Here is a 16,921-nt window from a genome sequence, read left to right as displayed (position 1 = left end):
CTGTGTAGGTTATGACCATGGTAAACTCATTTGTTAGTGGGGGGCTTATGTGGATGTGTGTGTTTGTCTTTGTGTGCTTTAGGTGTAACAACTGTATCATTGAAGAGTGGTGAGGAAAAATATTAAGTAATGGTCAAAATCAGAAGAAGTGGGCAAAAGTGAGAGAAAAAAAAGAGGCAAACCATAGAGAAATAGAGTGCATCACATTAATATTACAGCACATCTCAGTTAGTTTTATTACTAAACAAACAACAGACGTGCAATGCATTCTTATCGTACATATACTGTCTACAACAAGTCAAGCTGCGTGACAATCTCTGGTGAAGATGGAGGAAATAGTCAAACAAATCCTACAGGTCCATTCTGTTAAACAGTGGTGAAACAGCTGCTACTTTTAGCAACAGCAGAACCCGTGCAAAATAGCAGTACTTCTGCAGTAGGAAATAAACTAAAAAAGCCAGCAGCCATTCACAGAAACACTTCCCTTTCTGTCTTCCACTGCCATAGTTCCTCTTTCTCCTCCCTTTTCCCCTCATTTCTTTTCCTTTGTTTCCAGCCTCCAACCTCGTCACATTCTCTGTCTCCTCCTGTCTCTATCATTTGCCCCTCACCCACGCCTCCTCCTTAACACCCCCTCGTCACCACCACCACACACACTTTCCCGTCTCTTGTTTCTTTTCTATCTGAAAATAGTCCATCCATTTACGCAATCATTCCATTTTTTTCCACTCCAATCCTTTTTTTTCCCTCTGGAGCTAGGTCAACTGAAAGCAACAGAGGAGAAAAAAAACAAATGCAGGAACGTGTGTGCGTGAGTCACCAGATCACAACAGAAAGCGAATGATGAAAAACTGGGATAATGCAACTCATGGTGATGGTGACTGGAAGGAACAAGGTAGCTTCTTGTTCTATATGTCAAAGCATGCATGTTTACAGCAAGTGTGTGAGTAAAAATGTGGATTATATTTTGTCCTGACTGATCATCTGAGTGGGCTGGCGTAGTGGTTAGCACTTTCGCCTTGTAGCAAGAAGATTCCAGTTCGAATCCCGGGGTGGGCCTGGGATCTTTCTGCATGGAGTTTGCATGTTCTCCCTGTGCATGCGTGGGTTTTCTCCGGGTACTCCGGCTTCCTCCCACAGTCCAAAAATATGCAAAGGTTAATTGGTAACTCTAAATTGCCCGTAGGTGTGAATGTGAGTGTGCTTGTTTATCTGTATATGTAGCCCTGTGACAGACTGGCGACCTGTCCAAGGTGTCGCCTGCCTTCGCCCAAGTCAGCTGGGATAGGCTCCAGCACCCCCTGCGACCTAATGAGGATAAAGCGGTGTATAGAGGATGGATGGATGGATGGATGGATGATCATCTGAGTGATCGTTTGAATCAAGTGTAAAGTAATGGAACTATGAACATATCCTGCAAGTAAATAACATACACTCAACAAAAATACACACAATATCACAATTTCTCTCAAATATTGTTCACAAATCTGTGATAGTGAGCACTTCTCCTTTGCCGAGATAATCCATCCCACCTCACAGGTGTGCCATATCAAGATGTTGATTAGACACCATGATTAGTGCACAGGTGTGCCTTAGACTGCCCACAATAAAAGGCCACTCTGAAATGTGCAGTGTTGTTTTATGGGGGGGGTCAACTCTTCTTCAATGGCTGTGCGAAATTGTTGGATATTGGCAGGAACTGGTACATGCTGTCGTATACGCCGATCCAGAGCATCCCAAACATGCTCAGTGGGTGACATGTCTGGTGAGTATGCTGGCCATGCAAGAACTGGGACGTTTTCAGCTTCCAAGAATTGTGTACAGATCCTTGCAACATGGGGCCGTGCATTATCCTGCTGCAACATAAGGTGATGTTCTTGGATGTATGGCACAACAATTGGCCTCAGGATCTCATCACGGTATCTCTGTGCATTCAAAATGCCATCAATAAAAATGCACCTGTGTTCTTGGTCCGTAACAGACACCTGCCCATACCATAACCCCACCGCCACCATGGGCCACTCCATCCACAACACTGACATCAGAAAACTGCTCACCCACACGACGCCACACACGTTGTCTGGCATCTGCCATAAACAGTGTAAACCAGGATTCATCCGTGAAGAGAACACCGCTCCAACGTGCCAGACACCATCCAATGTGAGCATTTGCCCACGAACTGGAGTCAGGTCGAGACCCTGATGAGGACGACGAGCATGCAGATGAGCTTCCCTGAGACCGTTTCTGACAGTTTGTGCAGAAATTCTTTGGTTATGCAAACCAATTGTTTCAGCAGCTGTCCGAGTGGCTGGTCTCAGACGATCTTGGAGGTGAACATGCTGGATGTGGAGGTCCTGGGCTGGTGTGGTTACACGTGGTCTGCAGTTGTGAGGCTGGTTGGATGTACTGCCAAATTCTCTGAAACACCTTTGGAGACTGCTTATGGTAGAGAAATGAACATTTAATACATGAGCAACAGCTCTGGTTGACATTCCTGCTGTCAGCATGACAATTGCACGCTCCCTCAAATCTTGCCACATCTGTGGCATTGTGCTGTGTGATAAAACTGCACCTTTCAGAGTGGCCTTTTATTGTGGGCAGTCTAAGGCACACCTGTGCACTAATCATGGTGTCTAATCAGCATCTTGATATGGCACACCTGTGAGGTGGGATGGATTATCTCAGCAAAGGAGCAGTGCTCACTATCACAGATTTAGACAGATTTGTGAACAATATTTGAGAGAAATGGTGATATTGTGTATGTGGAAAAAATTTTAGATCTTTGAGTTTATCTCATAAAAAATGGGAGCAAAAACAAAAGTGTTGCGTTTATATTTTTGTTGAGTGTACATCTACTGCTGCCACTGGCTATGGAAAATGTATAGCATGGCGTCAAATGCACTGGATGAACTATTTAGTACAAGTTCACACACATTTCTTACAACAGTTACAATGTAACTTCCTATAAGTTTAAAATTTGTCAAAAAATATATACAATGTGTACTGCATCAGTGTATTGCAGAACAATTGGCAGAATGTAACTTACTAATAATTTGTAAGCTGATACCAGATCCACAATGTCTGGTTCATGAATGCAATCTTCTGCAAATTAAACATTTTTATAAGTTGTCCCTGTATACATTAAAAGAAGTATTTTACATCCTGCAATTGCTGGACCAGTGTTTTAATGAACCTCTACAGCCAGCCAGTTCAGTCTACAAGATGATGCACAAAACACTAAAGCTTGGACTGTGTCAGAGCTGCAAATAACATTAACCACCTTATTTTCATTATTTATAATTCACTGATTAATTATTTAGTCTATGAAATCTCAAGAAACTGAAATATCCATCAAAGTTTGCCCAAGGTCACATCTTCAAATTGTTTGTTTTGGTTGACCAACACTCCTTATCTGATATTTATTCTATGAAGATTCAAAACTGAGAGAAGCAACAAAAAAATCACATTAAAAAACTGATCCAAGCACATTTTTTTAAATGTAACTTAAATAATGAATTAGTTACTGAAACTGTTGTTGACTGCTTTTCTTTGACTTAGCTAATCACTTCACCGTGTAATTGTTTCAGGACGACACCTCAGTGAAGCACACTCATCCCAAACAGCCACTGCTTTTATCCCACTGTAAAAGTTCTGTTCACGAAACCTTTGAGTTGTTCGTTATATAAAACTGAAGTAAAATAATTACCATACAGGTTAGGGAGCCACAGCCATCGTGGTGTATCAGATGGACTCGTTACAGTTCCATCCTGTGGCTGATATATTAACAAAGGTTTACAAGGGCAGGGCACTACATATGTAAGTTTGGCCTTATGGCTGACCTTACAATGCACTTAGTATCCTGTACAGGGAGTAATGCTGCAGCCACTCCTACAAGCCATTTATTCCAGCTAACGACCGTCAAGCACTCATAAATCAGCATTAGGAACCTCTTTCGCCCTCTCTCTCTCTCGTTTAGTTTCCCCTGTCTTTGGCTGCCTCCATTCCTCTGATATTTTCTGTCTCTTTCCCTCATGCTTTGTTGTCTTCACACTTGTCTACACATTTTTCCATCTTACATTTTAAAACTTGCAACTCCTCTTCCTCCATTCAACTTCAATTCCTCTTCCATCTTCTTCCTTTCATACTGCCCCAGTGTCTGCCCATCTCCCCAAACCCCTTTTGCTTCCTTCTGCTCCTCATCTCTTTCTTTTCCTTCCTGTTGTTTACGAATCGCTCCTCTAACCCCCTACCATCCATCCTGTTTCACCCTCTCTATCTGAAAATTCCTTTTCCTGCAGATAGAGATGCCGTCCCTGAAACGTCTAACCTGGTATTGGCACCTCTATTGATTTTAATTAAGCTAATTAGTTCATTATTTCAAGGATCAAACAGGGGCATCCATTACTGCATCCTGCATAGGGGGAGAGACTTGGGGCTTTGGGGTGCTGTGGAGTTAATATGGTAATGAAGACGATCAATTATCACTCACAGCAAAGTCATTAACAACAGCATTAGCATAGTCAACCATCGCAACCCCTTGACCTCCCCTGCTCTCCCTTTCTCACTCTCAGTCCCTCTTTCCCTTAAAGCAGCTGCTACACAAGCAAATGCTTCAGTGTGTAAGAGAGGGGGGAGAGAATGATAAAGGTCACACAGTTCAGAGACTGTTTTTAATGCAGACTTGAATTGAGTTTCCACATTCTCTCATTGACTCAAACAGAGCAATCAGCCACAGGGTCCTCCGGTCCAAAGCAGAAATTGCTAACCAAAATAACTCTGTTCTTAATCAGTTATACCAAATAAATTATTTGCATAATGCTATTAGAACTATATTGCTGAATAGCTGTATTTGAGTCATCACTGTCACATGGAAATAGATTAAAGCTGATCTTAATATAGCAGTATGTATAGTTGTGAAGCTAACCCACTGTATGAGTTCAATAACTTGTGGTCATTCTGAAAGTTTTATTATTTCCAGAAATGTTCCTCTTTTGGCGATCAAAAGGTTTTTAACCAACAGTGATGGTGTAACTTACAGGCTTCTTCATTATTGTACTGTTTTCTTGAACTACAGCCCAGGAAGCAAAATGAGTCTTAAGAGTGCTACTATGAAGAAGGCTCTGCATGACAAGAAAAATTATGTTCTCATTAGCATGGATTAAGTCATGAGACCAATTTTCTCATTTGGTTCCCAGGCCTTAAGATTTTAATAACCCCTGTTCTGTGGTTTATGGGAATGTCATAAATAGCCACTTTGTGAATCACAAAAAAGAGAGAGAGAAAAAACAGGAGGTCTCTCATCACAGCTGGAGACATTTCTGGCATTCACTTAGCATTTTGTTGTCAACACTTGTTGTAACCTATTTGTTCTCTCCTCAGATACAAACAAGGCAAAGGAAATTAGGCCTTTGTTTGTTAACCCTGTCTTTTATATACAAGGAACCTTAATAAATGGGATATTTCTGATATAAGCCACAGTACAAGAGAATATTATTCATTTCCAATGCAGGAACAGTCTCAAAATTGTGTTTTCCTATCATGGGGATGTTCTGAATGTGATTGAAATGGTAACAATTGGAGTGTGTGGGAATGGTGAGATGACAGGATGAGTAGATCAAAGAGAAGGCCTGTGATCCCAAATGATTCCTACTGATCTGTTCTGATCCATCCTGATCCCACCCCTGCAGCCCACAGTCCCCCCATACTGCCCTGCTGGCCAAGTGCTAAACTGTGGGAATTACAACAATAACAGGCCCATAACAAGCAGACACACTGATTCACACAAAGCACCAAAATGTGCCAAATGGTCCATTGAAGACATATCAGGTGAAGGATGCAGAAAGCAATGTCATGATAAATGATTAAGGATGTTTTTTAAATGAAATTTTGATCTGTAATCTCTTGCGAGAAAAGACAAATAAAAAAACTCATGACATGAACTGATAGAAGTTTGAGCCTGGTTATTTACATTTTCTGAATCCTATCTACTTCACCCTTCGCAGGTGTATTACCGATGACCAAAGGAAGTGTCCTGTTGAGTGTGAAGTCATTTGGATGTGTGGTCCTTACATTTCGTTTAAAAATGTCCTCTGTTAGTCTCACGACAGCAAGTTTTCAGTGATGTCCTCAGCGGGCCTTCATCATCAGGAGGTGTTGACAGTACTTTCACATCAGTTTTTAATTATATCCCCAGCAGATCCCCACAGCCTGCAGCTCATTCAATCTTTTTCCTGGATAATGTAACCAAAGTCTGCTCCAATTCCCTTGGTGCCAACGAGCACTAACCAATATAAAGTTGTTTTGGTTGCCATCTTTGGTAACTAATCAGCTGTTCCTCAATCTGTGTTGTCACCACAATGGTTATGCTAAAGCAAGCTGCTAATAATTATCGACTTTCCACTTGATCATTTAGCAATGGCCGGGTCAGCTAGCCTTAGCTCTGATCCTCAGGCTACAGCAACGCACACACACGGTGTAAACTGTACATTCTGATCAGGCCCTGCACTGGTGTCTTAAATTAGGGACAAGTGCTTTATTCATCCTCCGACTGTCATTGAAACTTGCAGCTAGCAAACGTCCAGCCAGTAAATGCATCTTTAAACAAGATACTGAATCTCTGCCACCTCCAGAAGTTGTTCTATAGCTGTCTGTGTGTCTTTCACCTGCTTAGAATGAAACATTACTAAAAGGACCAATAAAGTGCAATTTTGGTTTTTAAATTATGTGATTAATAATACCCAAACTGTCCAACCAGAGTATAGCTGGAAAAAAAATCTAACCATTAATTATATCAGCACCATAAGGGCTAAAACTCCACCACTAATAAATGTTCTCCACGTGGATCAATCCTCTTTTAGGAGTTAGTTGCCTGGAGGCCAACCAAATATACATCTACACACTTGAGAATCCATAATAACTTATGTTTGTGATACTACTCTGCTTCAAAGCATGATACCTATTGCTGTTCAAGATTGTTGCATGATGCTTTGAAAAGACCTTGGTCGTTTTCGTACAGAATTACAAACATAGGTTTTACCTGGATGCAGATGTTTCCAAGTGAGAATCACTTCATCAAGATAACGTTCTCAAAAGTATTAATACTAATAGAAAAGAAAAAAATCTCACAAACTCACAGAATTACCAATGCAAAAGGTATTGGTAGGGTTCAAGTCAGGTTAAGACAGGTATTCAGCATTATTCACAAAGTATTGTGAATTCATGTTTGAATTGTATCCAGGGGATGTTGCGATGCTTTATCAGTCTGCCTGTAGAAGACAAATAGACAACAGGCTAATTGCAGCAGTCTAGAACAAAGAATACAAGCTTTGGATTTCATGATATTATGACCACAAAACAAACTCTGTTTAGTGTCCATTACAGTTCAGTCCTATTGTGCATCAACAGGGCCATACACTACGATTCAATCAGACGTTAGCCAAGCTCCTATTACAGAGCTCATTGCATCGTTTACATGGTGGAACGGTCCATAAGTAGTTCTAAATGCTCTTCATTTGATTGGATTTTACATTATGGACATCAGAGCAGAAACACACTGTTGTCCCCTGACTGCCCTAATAGACTGTTGAGTGAGACAGTCCATTTGTTTGTATTCGTTTACCAATCTAGACCCGAAAAACATACAAAGTAACATAAACAGACAGTGAGAGCATCATTTAAGACGGGTGAAAATGGACATTCAAAAGCTCTGAAAATGGGTCGATAGTGGCAACAAACTATTATGTTTCCTCACACTGTGTCTCTTCAGCTGCCAAAAGAAGCTGTCGTTGCCTCCAACAATATTAAAATTAAGCAATTGGATGAACTGAAGGACTCTTGGCAACTAAGAGAATGTCACTTTAATGAGTTTTACAGATTGTTCTTCACCTCCTACCCTTCATCTGTATTTTTTAATCAGCAGGAGAGACAAATAAATTAGTAAAGTGTCTAAAATTCCATTACTGATAATGTATATTAAAATTAATAAATGTCTCCGCTGCTCTCACCTCTCTGTAGGCACGTATTGTGCTATAGATTGTAAGAAATGTTTCTTGTATAATGTATAGCATATTCAATAAATGCATCTGAGAAAGTGCAATGGAAAAGAAACTGCAAAAACGTTGGTATTTTTTTTGTTACTAAAGCAATGTCAATGAAGAAAATTAAGTTTTAAAAATCTGACAGCTTTGAATGCTGAGAAATGCAAAGCATTGTATCACACTGACCTTTGCAGAAGCAGTAAGAGCACACAAAGCTAGCCCTCTGACCTTCTCCATAATCGCAGGTAAGTACTTTGATGTATAATAGGCCATAATTACTTTTCTCTGTGTAAAATCCATGCAGAAGAGTGAATATTGATAGAAGCCCAGCCATAACTGAAATGGAACAATAATGTTAAGGTTACTACATCACATGGTGATGATGTCTTTAGTACTGCATTGTGTTGATGCAATCTTGGAAAATAAAATGCATTATTCTGTCTAAAGTTTGTTAGAACATTTTGCACAGAACTTTCCACTTCTAGTTTACTGAGAATGAATAATAATTTGTAGTTTCATACAAAAAATGGTGTAGGCCACAACCTTCAACTGTAAGTAGAGCAGACCTTTACAGCCGGACTCTTTTTTCAGTTCACATCCAAGAGTTTACTGTATCGTTATAGAATGTTTGCCATTATTCTACATAGTCGTATTGCTCTGTCTAAACAATGAAGAATTTCCATGAACTTGACTGTTAACCATATTCAGTGTGATCTCTGCTGATTGGATTCTATACAGACATCGATGGTTTGGCCTCCATTAGTGTACACAAACAGACAATAATAATAAAGAAAAGTAAGCCATGAACTGTTCTTTTCACTCATTCTTATTTTCTCGCTTTCAAATAAAGTCTTCCAACATTATGAAGGTAAATATGTTTCTTTATTCTTCAATCGAAAAAAAAGTTGCTCCAATCGCAAAACATGTTTTCAATCAGAAAAAACTTCACTTCAATCAAAAAAAACGTTTTCAATCAAAGAAAACTCTTGTTCAAATGCAAAAAAATATTTGAGACCCAAAAAATTGCATATAAACACGTTTTTTCTTTGATAGAAATTTTTTTTGTTGTTGTTGAAAATACATTTTTTGATTGAAGTCATATTTTTGGATTTGAGCCATATTATGGGTAGGACATTTGTTTCTTTATTACTCAATGAAAACAAAAGCATCCTCAATCTCAAAAAAATGTTTTCAATAAAAAAAAAGGTCAGTTCAATAATAATAAAAAAATCCAATCAAAGAAAAAACGTTTTCCCAATAGAAAAAATATTTGAGACTAAAAAACAAATGCATTCGAACACGTTTTTTCTTTGATTGAAATGTTTTCATTATTGAATTCAGTTTTTATTTGACTGAAAATATATTTTCTGATTGAAGTCATATTTTTGGTTTTGAGCCATAAAATGAGTAGGACGTTTGTTTCTTTATTACTCAATCACTAAAGATATAGCTTCAATCAAGAAAATTATTTTCAATCAAAGCAAAAAAAAAAAAGTGTTCGGAGTGTTTCGACTTTGTTTTGGCATTCAAACACCTTTTTTTCCGATCGAAGTGAAAAAAGTTTTGAAGCCTGTTTTTTGCGATTGAATCATTTTGACACAAACATCCCACAGTGGGCGGATGCTTCTCCATTGGTCGGGCATGTTTGAGTGACAGGTGTCCACACCAATGACCAATCTCTCTCCAGAAGAAGCTACTTGTGTGCGGGGAAGTCAGTCTTTTCTATAGTCGTATGTTTGTGCAGCTGACACTGCATCTGTGGTTGCAGGCGCAGGCCACTACTTATTCCACCACCAGCTGCAGCTGCATTGTAGTATCCACGATACTGAATTTACTGTGAGTACAATGCCCTCAGCACACTTCATATTATAGGCTATATAAACACTGTTAAGCACGTTATATTAACCCGTTGCACTTCAGTTGCGCTTCAGTGTCCCGCCCGCGGTTCACTTTGAGATCTGCATAAGCAATTTGCTAAATGTCTGAAACTGCAAACATGAATATACAAACACTATACGCCGATGGAAAGCTCAGATTCTCATGAATCCGCCGGTATAAACCATATAACGTGCTTAACAGTGTTTATATAGCCTATAATATGAAGTGTGCTGAGGGCATTGTACTCACAGTAAATTCAGTATCGTGGATACTACAATGCAGCTGCAGCTGGTGGTGGAATAAGTACTGGCGTTCGCATGCAACCACAGATGCAGTGTCAGCCGCAGAAACACACGACTATGGAAAAGACTGACTTCCCCGCACACAAGTTGCTAGCTTCTAGCGTCTTCTGGAGAGAGATTCGTCATTGGTGTGGACACCTGTCACTCAAACATGTCCGACCAATGGAGAAGCATCCGCCCACTGTGGGATGTTTGTGTGAAAATGATTCAATCGCAAAAACAGGCTTCAAAACCTTTTTCACTTCGATCGGAAAAAAAGGTGTTTGAATGCCAAAACAAAGTCGAAACACTCCGAACACTTTTTTTTTTTTGCTTTGATTGAAAATATTTTTTTTGATTGAAGTTATATCTTTTGTGATTGAGTAATAAAGAAACAAACGTCCTACTCATTTTATGGCTCAAATCCAAAAATATGACTTCAATCAGAAAATATATTTTCAGTCAAATAAAAACTGAATTCAATAATGAAAAAATTTCAATCAAAGAAAAAACGTGTTCGAATGCATTTGTTTTTTAGTCTCAAATATTTTTTTCTATTGGGAAAACGTTTTTTCTTTGATTGAATTTTTTTTATTATTATTGAAGTGACCTTTTTTTATTGAAAACATTTTTTGAGGTTGGGGCTGCTTTTGTTTTCATTGAGTAATAAAGAAACAAATGTCCTACCCATAATATGGCTCAAATCCAAAAATATGACTTCAATCAAAAAATGAATTTTCAACAAAAAAAAAATTCTATCAAAGAAAAAACGTGTTTATATGCAATTTTTTGGGATCTCAAAATTTTTTTTGCGTTTGAACAAGTTTTTTCTTTGATTGAAAATGTTTTTTTTGATTGAAGTGAAGTTTTTTCTGATTGAAAACATGTTTTGCGATTGGAGCAACTTTTTTTTCGATTGAAGAATAAAGAAACAAATTTACCTTCATACAACGTCATATATATGCAACGTTGATATTATTTCCAAGACAACTTTTCAATCTATTGACATCTGCTGCTCCACTCACTGCAGAATACTAAGTATATCTCTTTGGTTATATAGAAAGGTAGCAAAGAACAGTTTGTTGAATGTATCCAAAGGGTTTAAGTTGGGTTTGTATCCAAAATTCACATTGCAAATTTTTGCAGAGTTACATCTAGACAGCTAAGTCTGACTATTCTTTTACCTTTACTTTGAGATTATGAGTAAGTCGTGCTCTTGTTTCGTACATGTGTGGGCACACAAGGGGAGTTCTGGGTATCTTGAGATAAACTTTACAGATTACCACCCAAGTTTACAAAATTCTGTTTTATCAGAAATTGAAATTGTTGTTTTCAAGTTTATGCTATCTATATGTACATGGACATTTTGGCACTGTGGGTACACTGTAAAATAAAGGCTCTCTATGCACTGAAATCCTTTTGTCACAGAGACATCTCCTACCAATGAGTTTTCCAAATACACAAGCATTTGCTATGGAAATAAATACCCTAAAAATCGCTGTAAACCTATTTAAAATATAAAAACACACACACAAAAAAACAAGCCTTACGTTCAAATCATGATCAGAGCTGTGTAGCTTCATTCCATAACTGGAAACTTTGTGTCGAGCTTCCCTTTGCAAATCCTCAATGGTCTCAGCCAGCACCTGGTTCTGGTCTGTGAGGTCATTCACGTAAGACTGCAGGAAATCCACTTTCTTCTGTAAGAACAACAACACAGCAGGATCAAACAGTAGTTTAATTATTGTTATTTTCATGCTTATAATTTTTTTTTCAAGGAATCACATAGTAATTGTGTTACTCACTCTACAACAACAGACAAGTTCACACATAATCTGTGAATCACAAATAATGTACACGTTTTTACAGGACCCTGAAAAATAACATTTCATTCTTTTTCTTGCAAATGAAGACATTCTGGATTTGTTTTATACACTTTGGGAGGAAAATAATTATGTTTTTATTAATGCAACAATAGCCTGTTAACAAGAAACTTATCTCTAAAATATGTATAGAACTTTTTCCATTTGGTTCCCTACAATCTGCCATAGTGGCATGATAATCATAATATACTTTTATATGGTTATTTTTGGCTTATCAAAGTACATGGTTAATGTTGGAGGAAGAATATTAGTTTCAAATGGGTGACAATGATAGGGAAAATGTGGACTTTTAATCTCAACAGTGAGTAAATTCAGTGTCTCTGATATGAGGTGTGGGACATTTTGTTTACTTGGTTTAGGTCCCCTAAGAGGAAAGGGTCACTGCAAATCAATACAAAGTTGTACTGGGTGATCACTCTTATAAGATGAAACATTTCTGTCCGATGGGAATGGTTTTTTCCATGATGACCCCCATTCATAGAGCATGGAAAGTCACAGAATGGTCTGTGCACACCAGCTCTATATCCAACTGAACATAAGTGCCAGATTTTGGGCCAACATGCTAAGACAGCACTCTCCACCACCATCACCAAAACACCAAATAAGGGGATATCTTTTGGAAAAGTAGGGTTCCATCCCATCAGGGTTCCAGAGCCGTGTAGAATCAATGCCAAGGTGCTTACTAAGACACTTTATGTTGTTTTTTTTTGCTGTGATGTGTTAGTTATCAGTATATCTTTTAACAAAATGTTCAAATTAAGACATGAATTACAATATTGGAAGATACACAAACCCTAGTCTAGAGTGAAGTCAAACAACATATACATCCCAATCCACCCTAATTTCACTGCTTTCTGCATTGAGACAAAAAACGTGACAGTGAACATAACCTGCTATTGCAAATTAGTTGCAAGATGAACACAGTTCAAAAGAGACAGATGTAAACACAGTAAGTCATGTTCTCTGACCTATAAATGGAGTACTCCCTCTTGGCAAATCAGTGTTTGTCGGACGTCACTTTGACAAGCAAGTGAATGAGAAGAAAAACAAGGACTATACCCTCAAATGAAGGCCTCACAAGGGAAACATAACAGCCAGACAAACAGGGTTTAGAATCTGAAAATGTATGTTTTATTTAGTTGTATCTTACCCTTGTGTCTTTAGGGTAGTTCCATTAAGATGGAGAATCTGATTTAACACAAACACATTGGGCAGGGAGTCAATAGTCTTGCAGGGCAGGTTGTGATTCTTTTACTTTGTGACAAACTGAAACAAACACTCACCTAAAAACAGCAGAAATTGTGTTGGTGGTGAAATCTACTACTGATGGCCACAGGCCCTCTTTCCACCCAAACAAGTAGTCTATCCATTTTTAACATTTGGAGTACGCCCTACAACACAAGAGCCTTTAAGGGAGCCTGAGAAATGATAACATCTTCAACAGCTAATGCCAACTACTGTCTGTCGTGTTAAAATTCACACTTGCTCGACTTAAGTTAAATAACACTTCCATTATAAGAACTGGCTTGTTGTTAATATGGCAACGTTATGAAAAAAAAAACCATTGTTTAAATTTCTTGTCTAAATCACTGACACGCTTTAGATATCCCCCTTCATAGCTGTATGAAATTAGTTCTGACATTTAAAACAGTGTTACACTTTCCAAAGCCGCTCCATAAAGCTGAACCTGCCATGCAAGAGGGTCGGATGCTATTGGTTTTCACACAGCAGCCTGCCTAAGATACACAATGGATGACCTCCATGCTGTGTTATTAGAAAGGAAGACTTCATGAGCAGACAAGAGTAGGTAGTTGGTTAGAGGTTAGGGCAGACTTAGAAAGATTTTATTCCCTGTTGTTACTTTGTCTCTGAAAAAATGCATTCAAAGTTCAAATTTCATTGTTTACAAAAAAAAAAAAAGTCACCCGAACATGCTCCTCAACAGATATTATATATTAAATCCTCACAGTTCTTCAAAACTGTCTTTCGGGTCAGTTTTCCATCTCAGTTAAAAAAAAAAAAAAAAAAAACAGAGAGAGAGGGAGAAAAGAAAAAAGACAGAACAAAACTGTGCCCTTTTTTCCTTAAAGGGATTGTACTGTCAGCCAGATAGCCTACATATACAATGATTGCAGCGCAGATAAATGGTAGTGATAATTTTTTTTAGAACTAAATTGCCTTAGAGGAGCACCTGTACATCTGCGTTCAAAAGCATTTGTCCCCTACAGCCAAAAAGTCAATAAGCAGTTTATACTGTCCCCTGATGCATAACAAAACACTGATGTATAGCTTCAGGGAAAGTAACTTTACAAAGATGGCAAATGTGACAGTATCTAAGGTAACATTCTAGGGTTGACAATGTATTTTTTAGTTAAGTATTTTTCAGCTTTGGAACAGCTATTTGTGATACCTGCCCTAAAGCAAAAGACAATGAATATATATTTATATGAATTATTTAATTGCCAGGCTGCTAAAGTGTTTTAACATTTTAGGAAACATTATAAGCCTACAATGGGTTCATGGAAGAATGGGCGCTGTATATTCAATGGACAACCTTTATGATTAACTGCCCACATCAACCTTTAGGACATGGAGCTCCTGGGTTCTAAACACATAACCTTGTTAGGTAGGCCCTCGACTGGGGCCGGCTGACCGAAACCCATCTCTGAAACCTTGTTATTCTTGCTTTGATGCACAGTCCAGCTCACACAGGCTACATTCTGTAGCTAAATGATGTCACATGACAATCCTGATGATTAGAAACCTCTCTTTTTTAAATATGAGTGTGGATCTGTGTTCCTGATCTCTGCCGCTCAGATGGAAACATAATGCAATTTGCCACCTGTTACAAGTGCTGCGGCTTTATGAAAGCACCGCTGCGCTTCCTCTCGTCATTTGTCTGACAAGACAGAGGTCATCTTCTGATGCTCAAGTCAAGGTGGACAGGATGCTCTTTGATTTGTAATGGATGAATGATAACCTAATGACAATAGATGTAAGCCAAAAACTACACATCCTGGAGAGACTTTGGGTCTGAATGTTGTGCTTGTAAATGATTTATATAAATATATATTTCATGCTATTGGCTGAACCCATGAATATAATTTCAGGTCCAGAATGCAAGAGGGGTTACCAGGAGGCTACAATGATCACAGTAAAGTGAGGAACAGTTTGATTCCAATGTTACTTTAGGTACAAGAGTATACAGTATTAGTAGGAGGTCAATATTTTTTAATTGTCTAATTAAACATGTGACTTGCTTGTCCCTACTTTTCTGTTAACAGAAACAGCAAATGTGATTTAGGACAAATTATCTAAGAGTAAGGACTGTCTTGATGTGATTATACCTCAAACAAATGCTACATGTTCAGGCAATTTCTTACAACAGCCCTTTTCAGACTTGGGATGCCTGACATTGCTGGCTTCTTCATCATATCCTCACCCCACTGACAGAAAGAACCATGGCATCCACACAGTATTCGCCAGTCATGCAAGATCAGACAGGACATTAAGTGATTATGTCTCCATGTTGAGGATAATTTCTAATTATTTAATTAAGCTACAGGCGCCACTGTTCCACATGAGAAAGTGTTTTGCTTTACAGACTTTCATTTGGATCCTGCAGTTGTTTGACGCTGCAGGCATTTCATAAACTCAGAAGAAAGACTCCTACAAACCGCTGAGGGCAACAAACTGTTAATGTCAAGTGGGGAAAAAACGATTACATTCTTTTTTTGTTGAGTGTCAAGTTAATCTAATCTAAGCTGTTTGTTATTACTGACATTTCCGTTTTTAGCTAAATAGATGCAAAATTCATGAGCAAAGTAAATAAGAAAGGGGATGTGTGATTCCGTCAGCAAACTGTTTATGCACTCTGTGATGTTTTATGATAAATATTATCGCCGGAATGTGGAAAAAGGCTTCTCTAAATCACTTTATACACCTCAATGTACTGTCAGTTGTGCATACCTATCTATTAATGCAATGACACACAAAGTAGACTTAAGACAGCAAGATTATTGTCACAACAATTATAGAAAACCAACGAGGGTGGTTACACACGGATTGTTTCAGTTTACTTCAGCTTAATGTCCAAACTAAGGTTACACCAGTTTACATTGTATCTGAGTTAACAAAGGACATAATGGCAGCGGTGGGATTTGAACCCACGCCTCCAGAGAGACTGGAGCCTAAATCCAGCGCCTTAGACCGCTCGGCCACGCTACCTTATTTCTACACACCTGTGTGACATCTCTTCAAAGATCTGCTCACCTGTTGACGTTCTTCCCTTGAAATGGCGGCGTCCACCTCAAGGCATTTTAGTCGTTGCTTGTAAAGTCCTTCAAACTCGTTAATTAGCTGTTTAATGTTGTTTGCGTCTATCCCGGGATATTGGTCAGCTGCTTCCAGCTCTGTTTGTCCTGAAGGTGAGGGCAGGTTCAAAGTCTCACTTCCCTCTCTCGACACCTTCGAGTTTTCCCCCGACTCTGGTGTGCTTGTCGCTGGCATAGCTCCAGTAAAGCACCTGTTGTTGATGCAAACGAACTGCACGTAGCCTTAAAAAGCTAATTAGCTAATCAAAAATCACATGCTGTCACTCTGGTTAAATGTTTGAGCATTCTTACAGTTTACATTATTGTACAGCTGTAGAACAACCTTAAAAAAGTTAACTGCCTTGCATTTTGAGCTCATGTAAGACATTATCTATGTTACTTTGTGTTAATTACCGTTGCTTCACCAACAATTTGGTCGCTATGTGTCGTTACCACAACGGAGGACTACACATGAATTATTGCCCAAACCGACCGCCGCTTCCACCTCCAGTGTGCTTGCTTTGGCGCTG

General features: G+C 38.7%; 1 protein-coding gene and 1 non-coding gene across 2 annotated transcripts in view; both read right to left on the bottom strand.

Moving 5' to 3' along the window:
* The window catches only part of LOC110950874 (trichohyalin-like), a 96,348-nt gene extending 79,453 nt beyond the window's left edge, over window positions 1–16,895 (bottom strand). The window contains exons 1-2 of the mRNA XM_051940456.1: window positions 16,351–16,895; window positions 11,746–11,895 (exon numbers count right to left, since the gene is read on the bottom strand). Coding sequence (XP_051796416.1) covers window positions 11,746–11,895; window positions 16,351–16,587 — 387 coding nt within the window. The 5' untranslated portion in view covers window positions 16,588–16,895. The remainder of the gene's footprint in view (window positions 1–11,745; window positions 11,896–16,350) is intronic.
* On the bottom strand, window positions 16,224–16,305 carry trnal-uag (transfer RNA leucine (anticodon UAG)). Its single transcript has one exon. It is a non-coding gene; the product is annotated as a tRNA-Leu (tRNA).
* Window positions 16,896–16,921: the final 26 nt, after the last annotated feature.

Source organism: Acanthochromis polyacanthus, chromosome 20 (assembly GCF_021347895.1).
Source record: "Acanthochromis polyacanthus isolate Apoly-LR-REF ecotype Palm Island chromosome 20, KAUST_Apoly_ChrSc, whole genome shotgun sequence".
Lineage (NCBI taxonomy): Eukaryota > Metazoa > Chordata > Actinopteri > Pomacentridae > Acanthochromis > Acanthochromis polyacanthus.
Note: the sequence above shows the minus strand (reverse complement) of the source record. Positions and strands in the feature narration are given on the sequence as shown.